At 40.0% G+C, this 21,640-nt stretch overlaps 1 protein-coding gene across 1 annotated transcript in view; it reads left to right on the forward strand.

Annotated features, from left to right (window-relative positions):
• Positions 1–21,640, forward strand: part of bcas3 (BCAS3 microtubule associated cell migration factor) — a 1,061,909-nt gene that overhangs the window by 165,973 nt on the left and 874,296 nt on the right. Inside the window, exons 9-10 of the mRNA XM_048612335.1 lie at positions 17,219–17,295; positions 19,281–19,336. Of these exons, the coding sequence (XP_048468292.1) occupies positions 17,219–17,295; positions 19,281–19,336 (133 nt within the window). The remainder of the gene's footprint in view (positions 1–17,218; positions 17,296–19,280; positions 19,337–21,640) is intronic.

Raw genomic sequence — 21,640 nt, forward strand, 5'->3', positions numbered from 1 at the left:
CACGTTTTTCAAAATTTCTAGCATATCCTCCTTCCTAACATCAACCTGTTTGAGCATATCTGCCTGTTTTAAGCTGTCCTCACAAACGTCAAGGTCCCTCTCACTGGTGAATACTGAAGCAAAGTATTCATTAAGGATCTCCCCTACCTCCTCCAACTCCACGCACAAGTTCCCTCCATTATCCCTGATTGGCCCTACCCTCACTCTGGCCATCCTCTTGTTCCTCACATAAGTATAGAATGCCTTGGTGTTTTCCTTAATCTTACCTACCAAGGCTTTTTCATACACCCTTCTAGCTGCCCTAAGTCCATTCTTCAGTTCCTTCCTGCTTACATTGTAGACCTCTGGAGCCCTGTACGATCCTTGCTTCCTCAACCTTAAGTAAGCTTCCTACTTCCTCTTGACTAGATGTTCCACATATCTTGTCGTTCCAAGGTTCCTTCACCTTACCATCCCTTCCTTGCCTCAGTGGGACAAACCTATCCAGTACAAGGTTACAGGTATTGGGTTGGGATGCTGTTTGGAGGGTCAATATGAACTTGATGGGCCTGCTTCTGCACTGTAGGGATTCTATGATTCTTAAATAACAGGTACAAAGGGAGCTAAAAAACAGAGGCTGTGGAGCAGTATAGAAAATGCAGGGGGAATGTAAGAAAACAATTAGGATGGCAAAAATGGGGGCATGAAAAAGCACTGGTGGGCAAGATTAGGGAGAACATAGCGAACACTATTTAAAAGGGCAACAACACACTGCAGCAACATAGAACTACGCCAAGAGGAGGAGGAATACCTCTTCCAAGTGTTCAAGGATAATGGATATCTAAAGAACTGGGTCAGGAGATGCCTACGGGAACAGCATCAGAAAGATTCTACACGCCCCGACATACTCATCACACTACCCTACATCAGGAATGCGTCAGAACTCGCCACAAGACTTCTACGACCGCTGGGCATCAGAGTGGCACACAAGACCACATCAACCCTACGACAAGTGCTCACCCGAACTAAAGACCCACTCCCCGCCATGGACAGGACCAATGTCATCTACAAGATCCCCTGCAGAGACTGTGAGAAACACTACATCGGACAAACAGGAAGGAAACTAACAACAAAAGTACATGAACACCAACTGGCTACAAAAGGACACGATCAATATTCACTCATCTCAATCCACATGGACAAGGAGAACCACGACTTCGACTGGGACAACACCAAGATCATGGGACAGGCTAGGCAGAGACAAGCACGAAAATTCCTGGAAGCATGGCACTCCACGAAGCATGCTATTAATAAACACGTTGAACTCGACCCCGTATACATTCCACTACGGAGGAAACCCGGAAGTGAGGCAATCCATCGCAACGGACCCCAGAGTTTAAAAACCAGGTGGGAAAACACACCGACGCTTCATCAGAGGCTGCACTGAGGATGTTACCAAGCATGGTAATGAAATGTCTGCGGAACAACAAACCAGCTCGGCGAGCCAACCAACCTCAACACCCACAACCCAAGCTACAGATCTACTCCAAAATCTTTAACTCCATGTTTATTGCTGTGTGTTCCTAATGTCTCTTTTACATGAAATCATGATTTAACTGAATATTTGTGCTTATTAAACTCTAACAATGCTGAAGCCACCTTATGTGGTTCTCAAAGAAACTCCAGATTCTGTTTCCATCCTTTTTTCCAGTTGCTTGTTCAGGCTACCTCTTAATGTGTATAGCCACAGTGTCCTAGTTTTGACAGGTTTCAGTAAACCTGAACCATTTAATAATGTAGAACAAGAGCAGACTTTATTGACATCTTGGATGTGAGTGGATCAGTTCAACCTGGATTGGAGACCTTCTTGTCAAGCCCCTTGCAGATTTGTTGAAAGCCATACTGCTTCATGCACATTATATTTTGTCTAGCTTAAAGGTACATGTTGTCGGCAAGATTCCATGATATATCTACTCCCGATCCTTTTGAAGACAGTTCATCCATATAATCAGTTTAGCTGGTTACTCTGAAGTTAGTTCCCTCAAGCAAGTCTTCCTAAACAAAAGGATCTCATTCTCTTTGAAGAACAGACTTTCTTAATTTAAAGAAAACAAGAACTGCGGATGCTGGAAATTGGAAACAAAAACTAGAAATTGCTAGGGGAACTCAGTAGGTCTGGTAGCATCTGTGGAGAGAAAGCAGAGTAAACGTTTTGAGATCAAAAATCACACAACACCAGACTGACACCTGAAGAAGCTGTATGACTCCGAAAGCTTGTGTCTACAAATAAACCTGTCGGACTATAACCTGGTGTCGTGTGATTTTTGATCTTGTCCACTCCAGTCCAACACCGGCACCTCCACATCATGGCTACCATTTAAACGTTTTGAGTCCAATGACCCTTCTTCAGAACTTGTTTCAGACTTTTTTTAATTATTATCTTTCCATACTATAATTAATGGATCCCTCTACTTATATCTATTGCCTCATCAGCCAAAGTTACACTTCAATTATTCATAGCTGAAGTTATTGCTGTCATGTTTTTCCTTGCACAAACCCTTTTCCTATCAGAAGACAAGCTATGTATTCCTTTCATGACACTTCATACCAACCTACATGCTTTGGAATACCTGTTGCTACAAATTCCATCGAGACTGGTAATGGTGTGAATTGAATTTGAACTCCAGTTATTAACTGAAAGAACTATGACACAATCTTCACATTTCAAACAAAAAATGCTACATAGGAATTAAGCAAAGAAAGCAGTATTAAATTAATATTCATTTTGCATTTACTTTCAAGTTTTAATTTCCACTTTACTTTATACGGCCACCCAGGAATTCTTCTGTACGTTGTAGGATGTTAGGGTCCATTTACTTCCCCCGAGCTCAGATCAGGGCATACCACAGCTCTGTAGAATTCAGGAGCAAATTACTGCAGATGCTGGAATCTATACTGAAGACAACAAGTGCTGGAGATCACAACGGGTCAGGCAGCATCCATGGAGACAGATGAAGCTAACAATTCAAGTCTAGATGTCTCTTCATCAGAGCTGACGAGAAGTGTGGAGGGGGCATTATGCGTTAGCTTGTTCTCTGTCCGTGGGTACTGGACACCATCATTTGTTGTTTTCTATAGAATTCACTTTAATTTTCCTCAGTGTTCCAGCTATTTGCTGAGGTATGAGATTTCTGGGGATCCTTCCACTAACATTTGTGTGGGCAATCTTCTAGTTCTCCTTCAAGAACTCATGAATGTATTCTCCCTAGCTCATGCACAAGCCTCAGTGCCCTGTGCAGTAATTGAAAAATCATAAAATGTCTAACAGCATACTGCTTTTCTAGTTCCAAAGCTGCTCTTCAACTCTTGTCTGAATGCTGCTTCTAAGATTACTGCCTGTTCCTGTGAGAAAGCATGCAGATTAAAATCCAAAAGTGTACCTATTTCCATAGCACTCTGACTTACCTGAGATGTTCCCAACTGAAAAGCATGATAATTATGTTTTACTTTTAAACATCCTTTTGCTATTGAAATCCACATGAATAATTTACATTTCTAATGTGGATAATGGCCATCTTACGGCAGTCACTGGTCCCATCAAGAAATCCATTGCTTCTAAGGTGCTTTCATAAGTTCTTTGGTCTGGGGACTACTGGGGAATAATTAAAACCTCTTATGGAAATAACTTTAGATATCCTGTCTTTAACAACGGCTCAGAGAGAGGCCACCCATTGATTAGGATTTTTCCAACCTTAACCTGATTAAAGTAAACACAGGCCTTCATTTGAGTTGCTCTTACTTCACATTTATTAAGCTTATCAACCAGATATTTCTCTGCATCTAACATTGAATAAATTAATTTCTCCAAAACTAGAGCATAGACTTCAAAAACATATGAAAATAAAGAACAGGATATTTACAACACAAGGTTCAAAGATGTTTGATCATTTTTCCAATGTTTGATTATTTACCAACATGCGCACACCAAATCAGAAACAGGAGTAAATCATTCAGTCCATCGAGTCCCGATCTGGCATTCAATGAGATCATGGCTGAACTGGTTGTGACCTCAAATCCACATGACTGCCTACTCTTGATAACCTTTCAAATCTTTGCTTAACAAGAATCTGTTTACCCCACCTTCAAAATATTTAAGGTCTCTGCCTCCACCTCTTTTCAGGGAGAGTGTTCAAAAGACTAACAGCCCTTTGAGAGAAAACATTCACCTCATCTCTGTTGTAAATGGGAAACCCTTGATTTTTAAACAATGACCTGTTGCTGTAGATTTTCCCTGAAGAAGAAACATTCTCTCCACATCTAACCTGTCATAACTCTTCAGGATTTTGTATGCTTCAACCAAATTGTCTTTTACTCTTGTAATTTGATACAGGCCTAGACTGTCCAGCCTTTCATCATAAGACAACCTTACCCATTCCGGGTATGTAGTTAGTAGTCTGGTAAAACTCCTCTGAACAGCCTACCAGTGTAATTACATAGTTCTGAGGAAGGGTTACTGGACCCGAAATGTTAACTCTGTTTTTTCTTTCACAGATGCTGCCAGACCTGCTGAGCTTTTCTAGCAACTTCCTTTTTGTTAGTGTAATTACATACTTCCCTAAATGAAATGACTAGTACTGTGCACAGTACTCCATACATGGTTTCAACAGTGTCCTGTATAATTGAAGTGTAATGTCCCTACATTCATATTCAATTTCCCATCATGTTAAATGATAATGCTCTATTAGCTTTCCTAATAATTTGTTGTGCCTGAAAACTAAACTTTTGCAATTCATGCATGAAGACACCCAGGTCCCTCTGCATTTCAGATCTCTGATTTCAGATATCTTTCATTGAGATAATATGCTTTGTTTCTATTCTTCCTCTCAAAATGGACAACTTCACATTTTCCCACATCATACTCCATTTGCTGCATCTTTGCCCACGCACTTGACTTATCTGTATCCCTTTGTGACATCCTTATGTCATCTGCACAACTTGCTTTTCTATCTATATTTGTATCGTCAACAGATTTGGCAACCATGTCTTCAGTATCCTCATCTAAATTGTTTGTATGACTTACAAACAGTTGTAGCCCCTCAGCCAATCCCTGTGACACACCACCCATTACATCTTACCAACCTGAAAAAGATCAATTTATGCCTACTTTCTGCTTGCTGTTATCCTATCAACTTTTTAATCATTTCATTATCCTACTTTTTACACCATGAACTTTTACCTTCTGCAATGGCACATTGATGTGGCACCTTATCAAATGAAAATCTAAGTACAGTACATTCACTGGTTCCCTTTTAACCACAACATCGATCACCTCCTCAAAGAACACCAGATTGGGCCAGCATGATTTCCCTTTCACAAACCCATGTTCACTCTGCCCTAACTTGAATTTATCCAAGTGCTGTGTTATAACTTGTTTAATAGTAACTTCTAATATTTTCCATATTACAGGTGTTAAGCCACCTGACCTGTAGTTTCCAGCTTCCTGTCTTCCTTCCTTTGTGAATAAAAGAGTTACATTCACAACATTCTAATTTAATGGGACTGTCCCCAATCAAGGGAGCATCGGAAAATTAAAACTGATATATCACCTATCTCACCAAACACTTCTTTAAAGACCCCATGATGAAGTTCATCCGGACTCATGCTGCGGTTCCAACAGGTTACACAATGCTTCCTCTGATGATTTTTATTTTCCTGAATTCCTCTGTACCTTCAATTTTCTGATTTATTGCTGTATGTGGGATATTATTTATATCCTCGAACATGAAGACAGATGTAAAATGTCTGTTCAATTCATCTACCATTTCTTTATTTTCCAGGATAATTTTCTAGTCTCACTTTCTATAGGACCAATGTCCTCTTAGTTAATGCCTTTCATCTTCATTTTTTTTATAGAAACTCTTACTGTTCTTATATTTCTGGCTAGCTTTCTTGTGTACTCTAATATTTCCCTTTTCATTAATTTTTTTGGTAATTCTTTACTTTTTTAAAATATTCCATCCAATCTTCTGACCTGTCTGCTGTCTTTGCATAGTTATATGCTTTTTATTTTAATTTGATATTATGTTTTACATTCCTAATTGAAAACACAGGTGGTGGGTCCATTCTTTGAAATTTTTCTTATTTTTTGGAATGTAACTATTCTACTTATTCTGAAGAAACCCCTTAGATAGTTGCCACTGCATTTCTATTGACCTATTTTAATATAATTTAGCCAGTTCTGCTTTCATGCCCTCATAATTTCGTTTATTTATATTTTAAAGTTTTAAAAGAATAGTCTCGTTATATTCTTCTCTCCATCAAACTATATATAAATTTCAATTGCTCGCTGCTACCAGGGGTGCCTTTGCTGTGAGATCCTAATTAATTCTATCTCATTGCATAATATCAGGTCGAGTATGGTTTGCTCTTAGATGCTGGTTGGCTCCAGAATATGCTGTTTTAATATCCTGAAAAGTTTTATGAACTCCTCATCAAGGTTACCTTTGCCCACCTGATTTTTCCTGTCTATTATATAGCTTAAAATTTTATCTGATTATCACCATGTCTTTCTGACACCTCTGATTATTTCATCCTTTATATCCCAATCTACTGTATAATTACTGTGATGGAGCCCTGTGTACCACTCCCTCAAGTGTCTTCTTGCCTTTGTTTCTACCCATTTCTACCCAAATTATTTCCACATCTCATTTTTCTGGATTTAGGTCATCTCTGGTTTTGTGCAAATGCCTTCATTAGCTGAGCCATTCATCACATTTTCTTCCTTTCCTTTAATTCCTAATTGTCTTGTACCCTTCAAGATTTGAGTCCAATCCACATCATCCTGCAGCCATGTCTCTATAATATTCAACAGACAACTGCCCAGGATGTCTAACAACCTTCATGCTTGATCTTTTGAAAGCAGTTCTCATTATCATCCTCAGATTCACAATCAATAATTACAATTTATTGAGACCCTTAACTACTGTATCCAGTCTAGGCACAAAGTCCTGATCATTTATCATCTCTATTCTCAGAAATCACCAGTAAAGCTTAATCCTCTATTACATTACTATGAAAATTATGGAAAACTGACCTTGCTCCATACAATGTCTGCAACACGCTCCACACCTGAGTCTCAACAGATACCCTCAATTTTCTGAGTCTCAGTTATTGTGGAAGGCATGATATTAGGCCCGTAGTCTTAGTGTGGCATAGTGGGAAGCACTCTTGCATCTGAGTCAGAAGGTTGTAGATTCAAGGCCTCCTCTAGAGACTTCAGCACATAATCGAAGCTGTTACATCAGTGCCTACAAGTTGAGGGAGTTCTGCAATGGAGGTGCCGCCTTTCAGCTGAGACATTAAACAAGACCTCTTCTGTCTTTGATCTCTGGTGCACATAAAGATCATATCGTACTATTCTAAAAACGTTTCGCTATTCCCCACACATGAACTGTTGTCTTGGGCAGAAACACTAAAAAACAGACTATCTAGTCATTTGGTTTTTAATCATTTATCACATTGCTGCTAGTAATACCTTGTTGCCTGCCAATTAGTGCTGTTTCTCTACATTGCCATAATAAAAGCATTAAAAAGCTTCTGTGTAGCACTTCAAAATTTCACAAAGCCATAAAAGGGCATTATTATGTTGCAAGCCTTTCTTTGTTTAATGTCTTTCCTATTGAATGACTGAAGAATGTAAATGTTCAGTATATATTGACTATTTAACCTGTTTTGTGTTCAACCTCGCTTTTAGCCCAGTTTATATCATTTAGATTCACCACAGCCACAGTTCTGTACTGGAGGGATTTCTCACAGTTTATTATATTGCCTGAGTTTATTTTTGGATTTTCCTTTGCCTCTCAGTTTCTGAAGGTTCCATTATTCATTGAATTTCTTTAACTATCTTTCTTCCTGTAGAATTTGAAAATGATTTTTTATTTCACTTTAAATCATTTTGTTGAACATTTGGAGTGTTGCTTGTTTAATTTTGTATACCATAATCCAGCAGATGTACTTTTTTCTTGATTTGCAACAGAATGCACTTTATGAGATTCTGTTTTCCTTGGATAAAAATAAATTGGATATTTGAACTATACCCTACTCAATTTGTTTAAGTGCTTCCTGAAGCCCTTTGGGGATTGCCTGTTTCGAACTATATATTTGGAAGTGCTATCTTGTTTTATTTAGTTTCTTTAGATTTTTAAAGCAGAGATTAAAATCTGGTTTTAAATTATATATGCACGCCCTCATTCCTGATCCATCATTTCTAAATGTTTTTGTTTTGAACTGTAGTTCTGTCTAGTTTTGTAAATTACGCACTGTGGAAGTAGATTTGAATGTGCCTATCCCAGTAAGTGTACAAGTGAATTACATATAGTAATGAAAACTCTAATTAAAGCATTATATTTCCCTTCTAAAATAATCCATCACTTTTGAAATGCTTCCAGTGAAGTTACTCTTTGAACTTTGTCTGCCTCTGCTGATCTTGCTTATTCTTTTTTCCACATTTTAGCTTTTGGGAGATTTGGAGATTAATATTGCTGTGGAGGAGTTTGGGATGCTGCAAAAGTGCCAAGGTGTGCTTACCATACCCTCGCTAGCATTCCAGTTGTTCTCGGTCACACTGCCTGTAACTCCTGCTCCTTCTGGCCTTTCCAGTGTGTTGCTCCACATTGACTCATTCAGGGACTGGCACCTGCACAGGAGCAAGAATCTTGTCTGTCCTATCCCCAACCCCCCACTGAGCAGCATCTGGAACATCGCTTTGCAGGCCGGATTGAAAGACTCAGTTCATTGAATTCAAGCCTGTAAGCCAGATGTTTTAAACGTCAGTTCTAGAGTTTGAGGAATTCCATTGATGCTGTAGAAACAAAAGAAAGAACTTGCATTTATATAATTCCTCCAGGAAGTCCCAAAGCTCTTCACAGCCAATGAAGTACCTTTGAAGTACAATACTGCTGTAATGTAGGAAATGCAGCAGCTAATTTGCAAGTTCCCACAAAAAGCAATATGATAATCTGTTTAATGAGAGATGAGGGAGAGATTGTGGCCTGGACATGGAGAGCACTTACCTACAACTCTTAAATATAGTGTCATGAAATTTCTTCCATCCACCTGAGGGAGTTGACAGGACAAGAGTGAAATCAGAAGAATTAGAAAGTTAACACAAAAACCAGGAAACTAACAATGAAAGACAGTTGACGAGGTATTAGAGACCAGGCAACTCAAGATGTTTTTTGAACCAAAAGTTGAGGAAAAAGATCAAGAACAAGAAAGTGGGAAAACAGACTGATGAAGTAATACTCAATTTAAAAAAAGGATTGGAGAAACAGTTTCTGGCAGCATCTATGGAGAGAGAAACAAAGTTAATGTTTCGAGTTCACATACTGTTCTTTGTAACTCCAATATAATGATGTAATGTAGTTAGGTTGATGTCAAGTGTAGGGATCACTAATTGGACAAAATGAAGGTGAGCACAGAGCATGTGCAGATAATTGACCTGGAAAATGTGGTCAGCGGTCTGGCTGAAATTTAGAAGAACCCTGAATCTGTTACTTGGCACGATAGCAAAAGGAAGAAAAGTAGATTGGAAAGAGCAAAAGATGTACAGAATTGTTGATCATTACTGAGAATGTGTGCCATAGTCGATTGCTGCCTTGTCATACCTGGTGGTATTGTCTTTTATTATATTGTTATTATTGTCTGGTATTATAGCTAGCCTAGTAATCCAAAAACTCAGCTGATGTTCTGGGGACCTGGGTTCTATTCTGGGTAAGAGTAACCACCACACAATTCTTCTAAAGGTGAATTCTTCATATAGAGAATACCCTCCATTATGTTGTATGGCACTATCACTGTGCTAAATGGGACAGACTTTGAATAGATTTAGCAACTCAAGACTAGGCATCTATGAGGCACTGGGGGGGCATTAACAACAGAATTATATTCCAGCACAATCTGCAAACTCATGGCCTGGCATATCCCCTATTCAACTATTACCATCAAGTTAAATGGTTCAATGGAGAGTGCAGGAGGGTATGCCAGGAACAGCACTAGGTATACCTAAAATGAGGTGTCAACCTGGTGTGGCTACCGGGACTTCCTGCATGCCATACAACATAAGCACCAAATGATAAACAGAGCTAAGTGATCCCACAACTAACAAATCAGAGCAATGCCCTGCAGTCCTACCACATCAAGTTTCCAGTGGTGGCGGACAATTAAACAACTTGCTGGAGGAGGCTGCTCCACAAATAACCCCATCCTCAGTGGTGGAAGAGCCCAACATATCGATGCAAAATACAAAGCTGAAGCCTTTACAGCAATCTTTAGCCAGAAGTACCAAGTAGTTGATCCATCTCAGATTTCTCCAGTGGTTCCCAGCATTACAGATACCGGTCTTCAGCCATGTGATATCAAGGAACAGTTGGAGGCACTTAATACTGCAAAGTCTACGGTATCTGGCGATAACACTGAAGACTTGTGCTCTGGAACTTACTGCTCCTTAACCAAACTCTTCCAATACACTTACAACACTGGCATCTATCCGACATGTGGTAAGTTATCCATGTATGTCCTGTGCAGAAAAAGCAGGAGAGATCCAACCAGACAATTTCCGGCCCGTCAGTCTACTCTCAATCATCAGTAAAGTGGTGGAAGGTGTTCTTAACAATGCTGTCAAGCAGCACCTGCTCAGCAATCACCTGTTCAGTAGCACCCAGTTTGGGTTCCACTCAGCTCCTGAACTAATTACAGCCTAGTTCAAGCATGGACAAAAGAGCTGAATTCCAGAGGTGAGGTGAGAGTGACAACCTTGGCATCAAGGCCCCCATTTGACTGAGCTTGGCATCAAAGATCCGGGTATTGGGGGAAATCTCTCCGCTGGTCGGAATCATACCTGGCATATAGGAAGATACTTATGGCTGTTGGAGGTCAGTCACCTCAGCTCCAGGACATCCCTGCAAGAGTTCCTCGGGATAGTGTCTGAGGTCCAACCATCTTCAGCTGCTTCATCTTCCCTCCATCATAAGATCAGAAGTGGGGCTGTTTGCCAATGATTGCACAATGTTCAATATATGACTATGAGCATTCGTGACTCCTCAGATACATCTATGTCCAGATGCAACAAGATCTGGACAATATCAAGTGGCAATTAACATTCGCACCACATAATTGCCAGGCAATACCACCTCCAATAAGGAGTGATCTAACCACAGCCTCTTGATGTTCAATACTGTTATCATCACTGAGTCCCCCACTATCAACATCCTGGAGGTTACATTGACCGGAAACTCAGTTGGACTTGCCACATAAACAGTGGCTGCAAGAGCAGATCAGAGGCTAGGAATACTGCGGCAAGTAACTCATCTCCTGACTCCCCAAAGCCTGCCCATCATCTACAAGGCACAAGTCAGGAGTGTGATGGAATACTCCCCACCTGACTGCAGCTTCAATAACACTCAAGAAGCTTGACGCCATCCAGTACAAAGCAGTCCCCTTGATTGGCATCACATCCACAAACATTCATTCCATTCATTACCAATGCTTGGTAGCTCCAGTGTGTACTATCCACAAGATGCATTGCAGAAATTCACTAAATATTCTTAGACATCACCCTCCAAACCCACAACCACTTTTAGCATTGAACATCAAGAGGCTGTGGTTAGATCACTTCTTATTGGAGGTGATCATTACCTGGCAATTATGTGGTGCGAATGTTAATTGCCACTTGATATTGTCCAGATCTCGTTGCATCTGGACATAGATGTATCTGAGGAGTCACGAATGCAGAAATTCACTAAATATTCTTAGACATCACCCTCCAAACCCACAACCACTTCCATCTGGAAGGAGATAGGCAGCTCCTCTCCAAGCCGCTCACCATTCTGACTTGGAAATATATCGCGGTTTTTTCAGTGCCACTGCATTAAAGTCCCTCCCTAATGGCATTGTGGGTCTACTTACTGTACATGGACCGCAGAGGTTCAAGAACGCTACCACTTCCTCAAGAGCAACTAAGGATGAGCAATGATTGCTGGCCTTCCTTCTGATGCTATGAAAGAATTTTTGAAAATGTCCAGTGCAACTATAAAGGAATTAATCAAGTTTCTATTTTAACATGGAAAGGTAGAAAATTGAGTAGGAGTAGACCATTCTGCCCTTCAAACCTGCTTAACAATTTAATAAGATCATAACTGATCATTGAACTCACTATCCTGTTCCTATTATCTCCCCATATCCTTTGATCCCTTTGCTTTAAGAACTAGATCTAAATCCTTCTTGAAAACATTCAATCTGTTGTCCTCCACTGCTTACTGTGACAGACAATTCCACAGATTTACCATTCTCTGGATGAAAAATATTCTCCTTATCTCCGTTCTAAATTGCCTACCCTGTATTGTGACAGTACTGTGCCCTTAAGAGTTCTGTTCTGTTTCTGTTGCCGAGAGGTGTTGCCACAGTGGTGCAGGAATGTATACTCCAGAAGCAGTGGGTAAACAGCTTTGAGCTCCCTGTGTGTTTTTTAAAGTTAGACAAAAGAAGCATGAGTGGAGTCATGCTCATACAAACCTATGTTATTTGTTTTGCTTGCAGTTGAGGTCTGGAGTTTACTGTTGAAGCTGATAGACACCGGTAGACAGGGTGGTTAAAAGGTGTTTAGCATGCTTGCCTTCATTGCTCAGATCGTTGAGTGTAAGAGTTGGGATGTCATGTTGAGGTTGTACAGGACGTTGGTGAAGCCTCTTCTGGAGTACTGTGTGCAGTTCTGGTCGCCCTGTTATAGGAAGGATATTATTAAACTGGAGAGGCTTCAGAAAAGATTTATTAGGATATTGTTGGGAGTGGAGGGTTTGAGTTATAAGGAGAGGCTGGAAAGGCTGGGATATTTTTCACTGGAGTGTCGGAGGTTGAGAGATGATCTCATAGAAGTTTATAAAATCTTGAGGGGCATAGATACGATGAATAGCAAAAGTCTTTTCCCTAAGGTGGGGAAGTTCAAAATTAGGGGGCATATTTTTAAGGTTTTAAGGTGAGAGGGGAAAAATTTAAAAAGGATGTGAGAGGCAGCTCTTTTACACAGGGAACGTTTAGTGTGTGGAATGAACTGCCAGAGGAGGTGGTAGATGCAGGTACAGTTACAATGTTTAAAAGACATTTGGATAAGTACGTCATTAGATTCATAGAGTCATGGGTAATAGTATCATATAGTACAGAAACAGACCCTTCGGTCCAACTAGTCCATTCTGACCGTAGTCCCAAACTAAACTAGTCCCATCTACCTGTGCTTGGCCCAATAACATTTCTTATTTATGCACTTATCCAAATGTCTTTTAAAAACTGTACCTGCATGCACCAGTTCCTCTTCCACATATGAGCCACAAAAAAGTTGCATCTCATATCTTTTTTAAATCTTTCTCCTCCCACTTTAAAAACATGCCCACCAGTCTTGAAATCCCCCACCCTCGGGAAAAGATAGCTGCCATTCACCTCATCTATACCCCTCATGATTTAATAAATGTCTGTAAGGTCACCTCTCAACCTCCTATGCGCCAGTGAAAAATATCCCAGCTTATCCAGCCTCTCCCTATAATTCAAACCCTCCATACCAGGCAACCCGGTTTCATGAACTCTCTCCAACTTAATAATATCCTTCCTATAGTAGGGTGACCAGAACTGGACACAGTATTCCAGAAGAGGCCTCATCATTATGCTGTACAACCTCAACAAGCCGTCCCAGTTCCTGTGCTCAAAGGTCAGAGCAATGAAGGCAAGCGTGCTGAATGCCTTCTTAGCCACCCCGTCTATATGTGATGCAAATTTCAAAGAATTATGTTCCTGAATCCCTAGGTCTCTCTGTTCTGCAACATTACCCAAGGCCCTACTTTTAATTGGAAAAGTCCTGCCCTTATTTGTTTTACCAAAATGCAACACCTCACGTTTATCGAAATTAAACTCCATCTGCATATTATCAGCCCATTGATCTAATTGATCAAGATCTCTTTGTAACTACACTCATCAAGCCAAAGTTTCTTGAATACATTTCAAGGGCCTGCAGCGAATATTGTACTGTTGCTGTACCAAGCTTTAAAATTTTATTTGCTCATAAGATGTGTGAAACTCTGAGTATGGGTAGGCTGGCATTTATTACGTATGTCTAATTGCTCTCAAGTGGCCATGGTGGTGGTGAACCTTGAGCTATTGTAATCCTTGTGACACATCAACAGTGTTTTTAGAAAAGTAATTCCAAGAAGTTCCTGGTCTCCCTGCTATAGGAAGGATGTTATGAAACTTGAAAGGGTTCAGAAAAGATTTGCAAGGATGTTGCCAGAGTTGGAGGATTGAGTTATAGGGAGAGGCTGAATAGGCTGGGGCTATTTTCCCTGGAGCAATGGAGGCTGAGTGGTGACCTTATAAAGGCTTATAAAATCATGAGGGGCATGGATAGGGTGAATAGTCAAGGCTGGGTGGGGTAGTCCAAAACTAAAGGGCATAAGTTTAAGTTGAGAGGAGAAATATTTAAAAGGGACCTAAAATGCAACTTTTTCATGCAAAGAGTATGAAATGAGCTGCCAGAGGAAGTGGTGGAGGCTGTACAATTACTGCATTTAAAAGGCATCTGGATGGGTATATGGATAGGAAGGGTTTAGAGGGAAATGGGCCAAATTCTGGCAAGTGGCACTAAATCTGTTTCGGAGATCTGGTTGCCATGGAGGAGCTGGACAGAAGGGTCAGTTTCCATGCTATACAGTTCTGTGATTCTATGACCCAATGACAGAGAAAGAACAACATGCACGTGGTGGCGTTCACATACGCATGTTGAATAGGAAGGGTTTGGAAGGATATGGGAAAAATGCAGTAGATGGGACTAGTTAAGTTTGGGAACGTGGTCAGCGTGGACTAGTTGTACCGAAGGCTCTGTTTCCATGCTGTATGACTCAATGACTCCCTTTGCTACAGAAGAAAAGCTTGAGTTCTGTCTGCTACGAGTTTTGTTTTGGCATTCTTTCCTCCTGGACTGGGATGGAGATAACGTGATGAAAATCTATTTTGCTGAATTTGCCTTTGCCAATGGTGTTTTTATGGGAAATTGTTGTATTGGAACAGTTGATAATTAGTAGTTAAATAATGTATTGTTTTATTAAGTATTTCAATAGAGTTAAAGTTATGTCAATTCTTTATTTTGTATTTTAACTGTGTTGCAAGAATAAAGTATGTTTTGCTTAAATCCCAGTGGTGGGCCATTTGAATCACATTTGGAACACAGTTCCTTGCACTTGCCTTTAAATGAAATAAAAAGTCAAGTCTAGGCTATTTCCTTGATCTATTTTGAGGGGTTTTGGTCTTGTCCATAACGGTATCCTTAAATTATGACGCCTAGTTCTGGAATTCATGATCATTGGAAACATCCTTCTTGCGTTTATTCTGTCTAGTCCTGTTAGAATTTTATGGATTTCTATGAGACTCCCCCCAACCCATTTATTTAAACACCAATGAAGATAGACTTAACTGATCCAATCTCTCTTCATACGTAATTCCTGCTGTCCCATTTTGCTGTAGTTTTTCATCTTGCACATATGAGGACAAATACAGGAATGCTCGTTACCTTTGCTTCTCTGATTTTACTTGCCAACTAATCACAGTCTCCTGCTATAGTGGAAATTGTTTGAAATTTAGAACATATTCATTTATGAATTAGAAGCAGAATTAGTTCATTTGGTCTCTTAGGTCCTGCTACAGCATTTAATAAGACCATGATTGATTTAATTGTTACCTCAACTCCATTTTTCTACTGCCCTGATATCCTTTGACTCCCTTGTTAGTCAAGAATCTATCTCTGTTTTAAGATATTCAATGACCCTGCCTGCCTTGCTGAATAGTGAAGAGAGTTCCAAAGATTCTCTACCCTCTGTGAGAAAACCATTTCTTCCCCTTTTCATCTTAAATGGATAACGCCTTTTATTTAAACTGTGTCCCTTCATTCTGGAGAACATCTCCTTCCCATCCACCCTGTGAAATCTCATGAAGATCTTTTATGTTTCAGTAAGATTGTGTTTCGACTAAACTCCAATAAATGCAGGTTGAATCTGTCCAAACTTTCCTAATAAGATAAAGCCCCCCTCCCAGTTGAATGAATCCTCAGTGAACTACCTCTGGCACATTTACAACTTTTCTTAAGACAAAAGTTGTACACAATAAACATGATGTAGACTCACCAGTACTCGGTGCAAATTAGCAAAGTATCTGTACTTCTGTATTCCATTTCCCTTGTCCTGCTGAATGCGAGACGAAAGGTTTTGGTGATGTCTTTTCAGCAAAATTCAAATTCTGGAGTACCAATCCTCTTGTTATATATTTTCTTCCTCACTACTTGTGACAGAGTGCCTCATCTCTAGCTCAATTAAGAATGGGAAATCTTTGTGTGAAGAATTGCAATATTAATTAGCATTCCTTCATGTTTGCAGAAAATACGTTTATGCCATTGGTCTTCTGCTAGACAATACATCACCTTACCCATGCTAACCAATATGCCTGCAAGACCAGTTTCCCTTTCTGGTTGTCATTTTCTTAATTTAGCTATTTTAAATATTGTCCCATCATGTCTTCAACATGTTTGTTTCCCTGTCAATTGTGGGGAGAAAACAGGTTGTGTTGCAATTCTGTAATACCCTTCACAATCTCAAAGTGTTTCCCAGCTGGTTAACTGTTTTTTTGAAATGCAATGACTATTGTTATGTAGGAAACACAGAAGGCACAGAAGCTTACAGCAATGTAGTAATTATCATTAATCTGTTCTTATTGCTGTTGTTAGATGGATAAATGTTGACCAGGACACTGGGGCAAACTCCCCTGCCATCCTTCAGATACTGTCATGGAATTTTTCACACTTCCCGAAATGGGGAGGCAGGTCTTTGGTAATATCTTGTTTGAAAGATTGTACCTATGATGATGTAACAATCCATCAATGACAATCACTTCACTTCACTTTTTATAGGTATTCGTTTATAGCAGCTTAGAAGAAACTCAAACCTTACCCATTGAGACCTTATTGCTGGTTTTAAATGCTGATATGATTTGTGTGTGATGGTCAAGATTTTTCAAAATTGTATCTTATAGTGAATATAATCAGAATACAGAAGATGCTGTTACCCATGTTTCATCTGAAATATTCACTTGCAGGTACAATGTGGGAAGATAGGATATGAAATATTTCCTGATTGTTCTTTATTTTCTTTCTCAGGGTTTTGGTAGTTGTGTTACAGGAAAAGATTGCCACCTTTGACAGCTGTACTTTCACCAAAAAGTTCTTCGTCACAAGTATGTATTAATACTGTATAAACTGTAAAAGTTTTTAAATGAGATCACAATATTCATAAATATTATTCGGTGAAGTTCTGTTCCTTTGGCATTCAATTGTTACTGACTGACTAATGTGCTTTGGATTATTATTAGCCATCAATGAGAAGAAATGTTCTATGGACTGCAGATGTGAATGCATTATGTGTTACAGATGGTTTTCAAAACCATATGTCAGTTGTTTCTGCGAGCTGTCTCGGACGGGATGGTGTGGAGAGATTACCTGCAGCAAACATGGCCACCATCATTGTTGCAGTTTTTTTCCATTAGAGAAAGGCACTTCAGACAGATCATTTCCTCTATATAAGAAAATAAGAATTAGGAGTAGAAGTCGGCAATTCAGTCCCTTGAACCTGCATCATCATTTAATATGATCATGGCTGATCTCGGCCTCACCTTCACTTTCCTACCCATTCCCCAAACCCTTTAAAACATTACTAATTAAAAGTCTGTCTACCTCCTCCTTAAATTTATTCAGTGTTCAGGTGTCTGTACTGGGATAGTGAATTTGCTGATTCATGACACTTTGAGAGAAGTAATTTCTCCTTGTGTCTGTCGCCCTTTAGCCTAAAACTATAAACTATCATTCTAAATTGCCCCACAAGGTTGCCCCAAAATTGCCCCAAAAGTGTGCTATACGTCTGCTTTGTCAGTTCCATTTAGCGTATCATATATCTCAATTAGAACTCCTCTCATCTTTGTAAACTCCAGCAATATAGGTCTAAACTGCTCAATTTCTTCTCTTAAGACAAGCCTTTTATCCCTGCAATTAATCTAGTGACCATTCTCTGAACTGCCTCCATTGCAATTACATCCTTCCTCAAGTAAGGAGTGTAGTGATTGTAACAAGGCCAGCCAAGTAGACTTCACAGAATATAAGTTCCCTGATTGGGGCTGTTATTCTGGTCCAATCAAGGAACCCTGGCTGACAGATATAAACAAGAGTGTCAGAGGTTCTGTTCTGTCTGAGACCTGGCTCTGAGGAAGCAGACCAGTTCAAGTACTATGCACATGCAAATAAAGGGCGACTTGAAGATCGGATTCTGGCCTCTGTGGAGTTATTTCAAGGGCATCAAAACTGTGCGCCCTACTCCAGATACAGTCTCACTAATGCCCTGGAAAACTGGAGCAACACTTCCATGATATTGCACTCTTTCTCTATAGCAATAAATGCCAAAATTCCATTTGTCCTCCTTATTACTTGCTATAACTGCATGTGAGCTTTCTGTGACTCATGCACAACGACACCAAAATCCCTTGGCGCTGAAGCATTTTGAAGTTACTCTCCATTTAGATAATAAGTTGCCTTTTATTCTTCTGACCAAAATGGATAACCTCACACTTATCCATGTTAACATCCATCTGCTAGATTTTACTCCATTTACCTAATCTATCCATATCCATTTATAAATTTCTTATTTCTTCATTGCAACTTCCTTTCCCACCTATTTTAGTGTCATCTGCAAATTTGTTTAACATACATTCTATCCTTGCATCCAAGTATTTAGTACAAATTGTAATTAGTTGGGGCCTGAGGACCAAATCCTGCATCACCCCACTAGTTACAGCTTGCCAACCAGAAAAATCATTTATCTCAACTTTCTGTTGGCTAGCTAATCCTCTGTTCAAGCTAATGTATTATCCCTAACCCTACGTGATCGTACCTTGTGTGCTAACCTTTATTGTGGCACATTATCAAATGCTTTTTGGAAATCCAGATATACCACATCTAAAGGATCCCCCCATTATCCACTTTTTTTATTACTTCGTTGAAAAACTCGATCAAACTATTCAAGCAAGATTTACCCTCATAAAACCATGCTGACTCTGATGGATTGCATTTGAATTTTCAAATGTCCCGTTACTACTTCCCTAATAATTTCTCAATGACAGACATGAAACTAACCGGTCTTTAGTTTCTTTCCTTCGTCTTTGATCCTTTGTAGAATCAGGGTGTTACATTAGCATTTTTCCAGTCCACCGGAACATTCCCAGAATCCAGGTAATTTTAGAATATTATAATCAATGCATCCACGATCTCTGCTACCACTTAGAATCAAAGAGTCATAGAGATTACAGCACGGAAACAGACCCTTCAGTCCAACTCGCCCATGCCCTTCAGATATCCTAAATTAATCTAGTCCCAATTGCCAGTATTTGGCCCATATCCCTCTAAATCTTTACCATTCATGTACCCATCCAGATGCCTTTTAAATGTTGTAATTGTACCAGCCTCCACCACTTCACAGTTCACTACATACATGCACCGCCCTCTGCATGAAAACGTTGCCCCTTAGGTCCCTTTTAAATCTTTTCCCTCTCACCCTAAACCTATGACCTCTAGTTTTGGACTCCCCTACCCTGGGGTAAAGACCTTGTCTAATCATCCTATCCATGCCGTTCATGATTTTATAAACCTCTTTAAGGTCAACACTCAGCCTCCGATGCTCCAGGGAAAGTAGTTCCAGCCTGTTCAGCCTCTGAAACCCTTCAAGCCCAGCAACATCCCTGTAAATCTTCTCTGCACCCTTTCAAGTTTCACAACATCTTTCCAATAGCAGGGAGACCAAAATTGAATGCAGTATTACAGAAGTGGCCTAACCTGTATAGCCACAACATGACCTCACAACTCCAATAGTCAATGCACTGACCAATAAAGGCAAGCATAACAGATGCCTTCTTCACTATCCTGTCTACCTGCAACTCCACTTGCAAGGTCTCTTTGTTTGGCAATACTCCTCAGCACCTACCATTAAGTGTGTCAGTCCTGCCCTGATTTGTCTTACTAAAATGCAACACCTAACATTTATCTAACTTATCTAATTTAAACTCCATCTGTCATTCCTTGCCCCATTTGCCCATCTAATCAAGGTCCCATGGTACCCTGAGATAACACTCTTCACTATGCACTACAACACCAATTTTGGTGTCATCTGCAAACTTACTAACGATTCCTCCTTTTCTTACATCCAAATAATTTATATAAATGACGAAAAGCAGTGGACCCTGCACCGATGCTTACGGTGCACCGCTGGTCACCAGTCTCCAGTTCAAAAAGCAACCCTCTATCACCACCCTTTGTTTCCTACCTACAAGCCAATCTTGTATCCAAATGGCTAGCTCTTCCTGGACTCCTTTCGATATAACCTTGCTAACCAGTCTACCGTGGCGGAACCTTGAGAACGCCTTGCTGAAGTCCACATAGACAATGTCCACTGCTCTGCTTTCATCCATCTACTTTGTCGCTTCTTCAAAAAGCTCAGTCAAGTTAGTGGGACATGATTTCCCACACATAAAGCCATATTAAATATCCCTAATCAGTCTTTGCCTTTTCAAATACATGTAAATCCTGTCCCTCATAATCCCCTCCAACTTACTTAGCACTGACGTCAGGTTCACCAGTCTGTAGTTCCCTGGCTTTTCCCTACCTCTTTTATTAAATAACAGCTCCACATTAGCCACCCTCCAGTCTTCCGGCACCTCACCCATGTCTATTGATGATACAAATATCTCAGCAAGGGGCCCAACAATAATTTCCCTAGCTTTCCACAAACTCTGGGATACACCTTACCAAGTCCTGGGCATTTGTCCACCTTCATGCATTTTAAGATGCCCAGCTTCTGTAATATGGACACTTTTCAAGATATTACTGTTTATTTCTCCAAGTTCTCTCGCTTTCATATCCTTCTCCACAGTAAATACTGACGCGTGATACTTGTTTAGTATCTCACTCATCTGTTGCGGTTCCACGCATAGACGGCCTTATTGATCTCTGAGGGGCCCTATTCTCTCCATAGTTACTCTTTTGTACTTAATGTATTTGTAGAATCTCTTTGGATTGTCCTTAATCGTATTTGCCAAAGCTCTCTCATGTTCCCTTTTCTGCCCTCCTGATTTCAAACTGCCCTTATACTCCTCTAGGGATTTGCTCAATCCCAGCTGTCTATACCTGACATATGCCTCCTTGTTTTTCTTGACCAGAGCCTCAATTTCCCTTTATCCAGCATTCCTACACCTACCAGCCTTACCCTTCACTCTAACAGGAACGTAATGCCTCTGAACTCTTGTTATCACATTTTTGTAAGTCTCCCACTTTATAACCGTTCCTTTACCCTTGAATTGCCTCTCCCAATCAATTTTTGAACATTCTTGCCTAATACTGTCAAAATTGGCTTTACTCCAATTTAGAACTTTAACTTTTAGCTCAGGTCCAACCTTTTCCATAACTATTTTAAAACTAACACAGTCATGGTCAGTTTTCTCAAAGTGCTCCCCAACTGACACCTCAATAACTAGCCTAGAGATA

Source organism: Rhincodon typus, chromosome 26 (genome assembly GCF_021869965.1).
Source record: "Rhincodon typus isolate 14 chromosome 26, sRhiTyp1.1, whole genome shotgun sequence".
NCBI lineage: Eukaryota > Metazoa > Chordata > Chondrichthyes > Orectolobiformes > Rhincodontidae > Rhincodon > Rhincodon typus.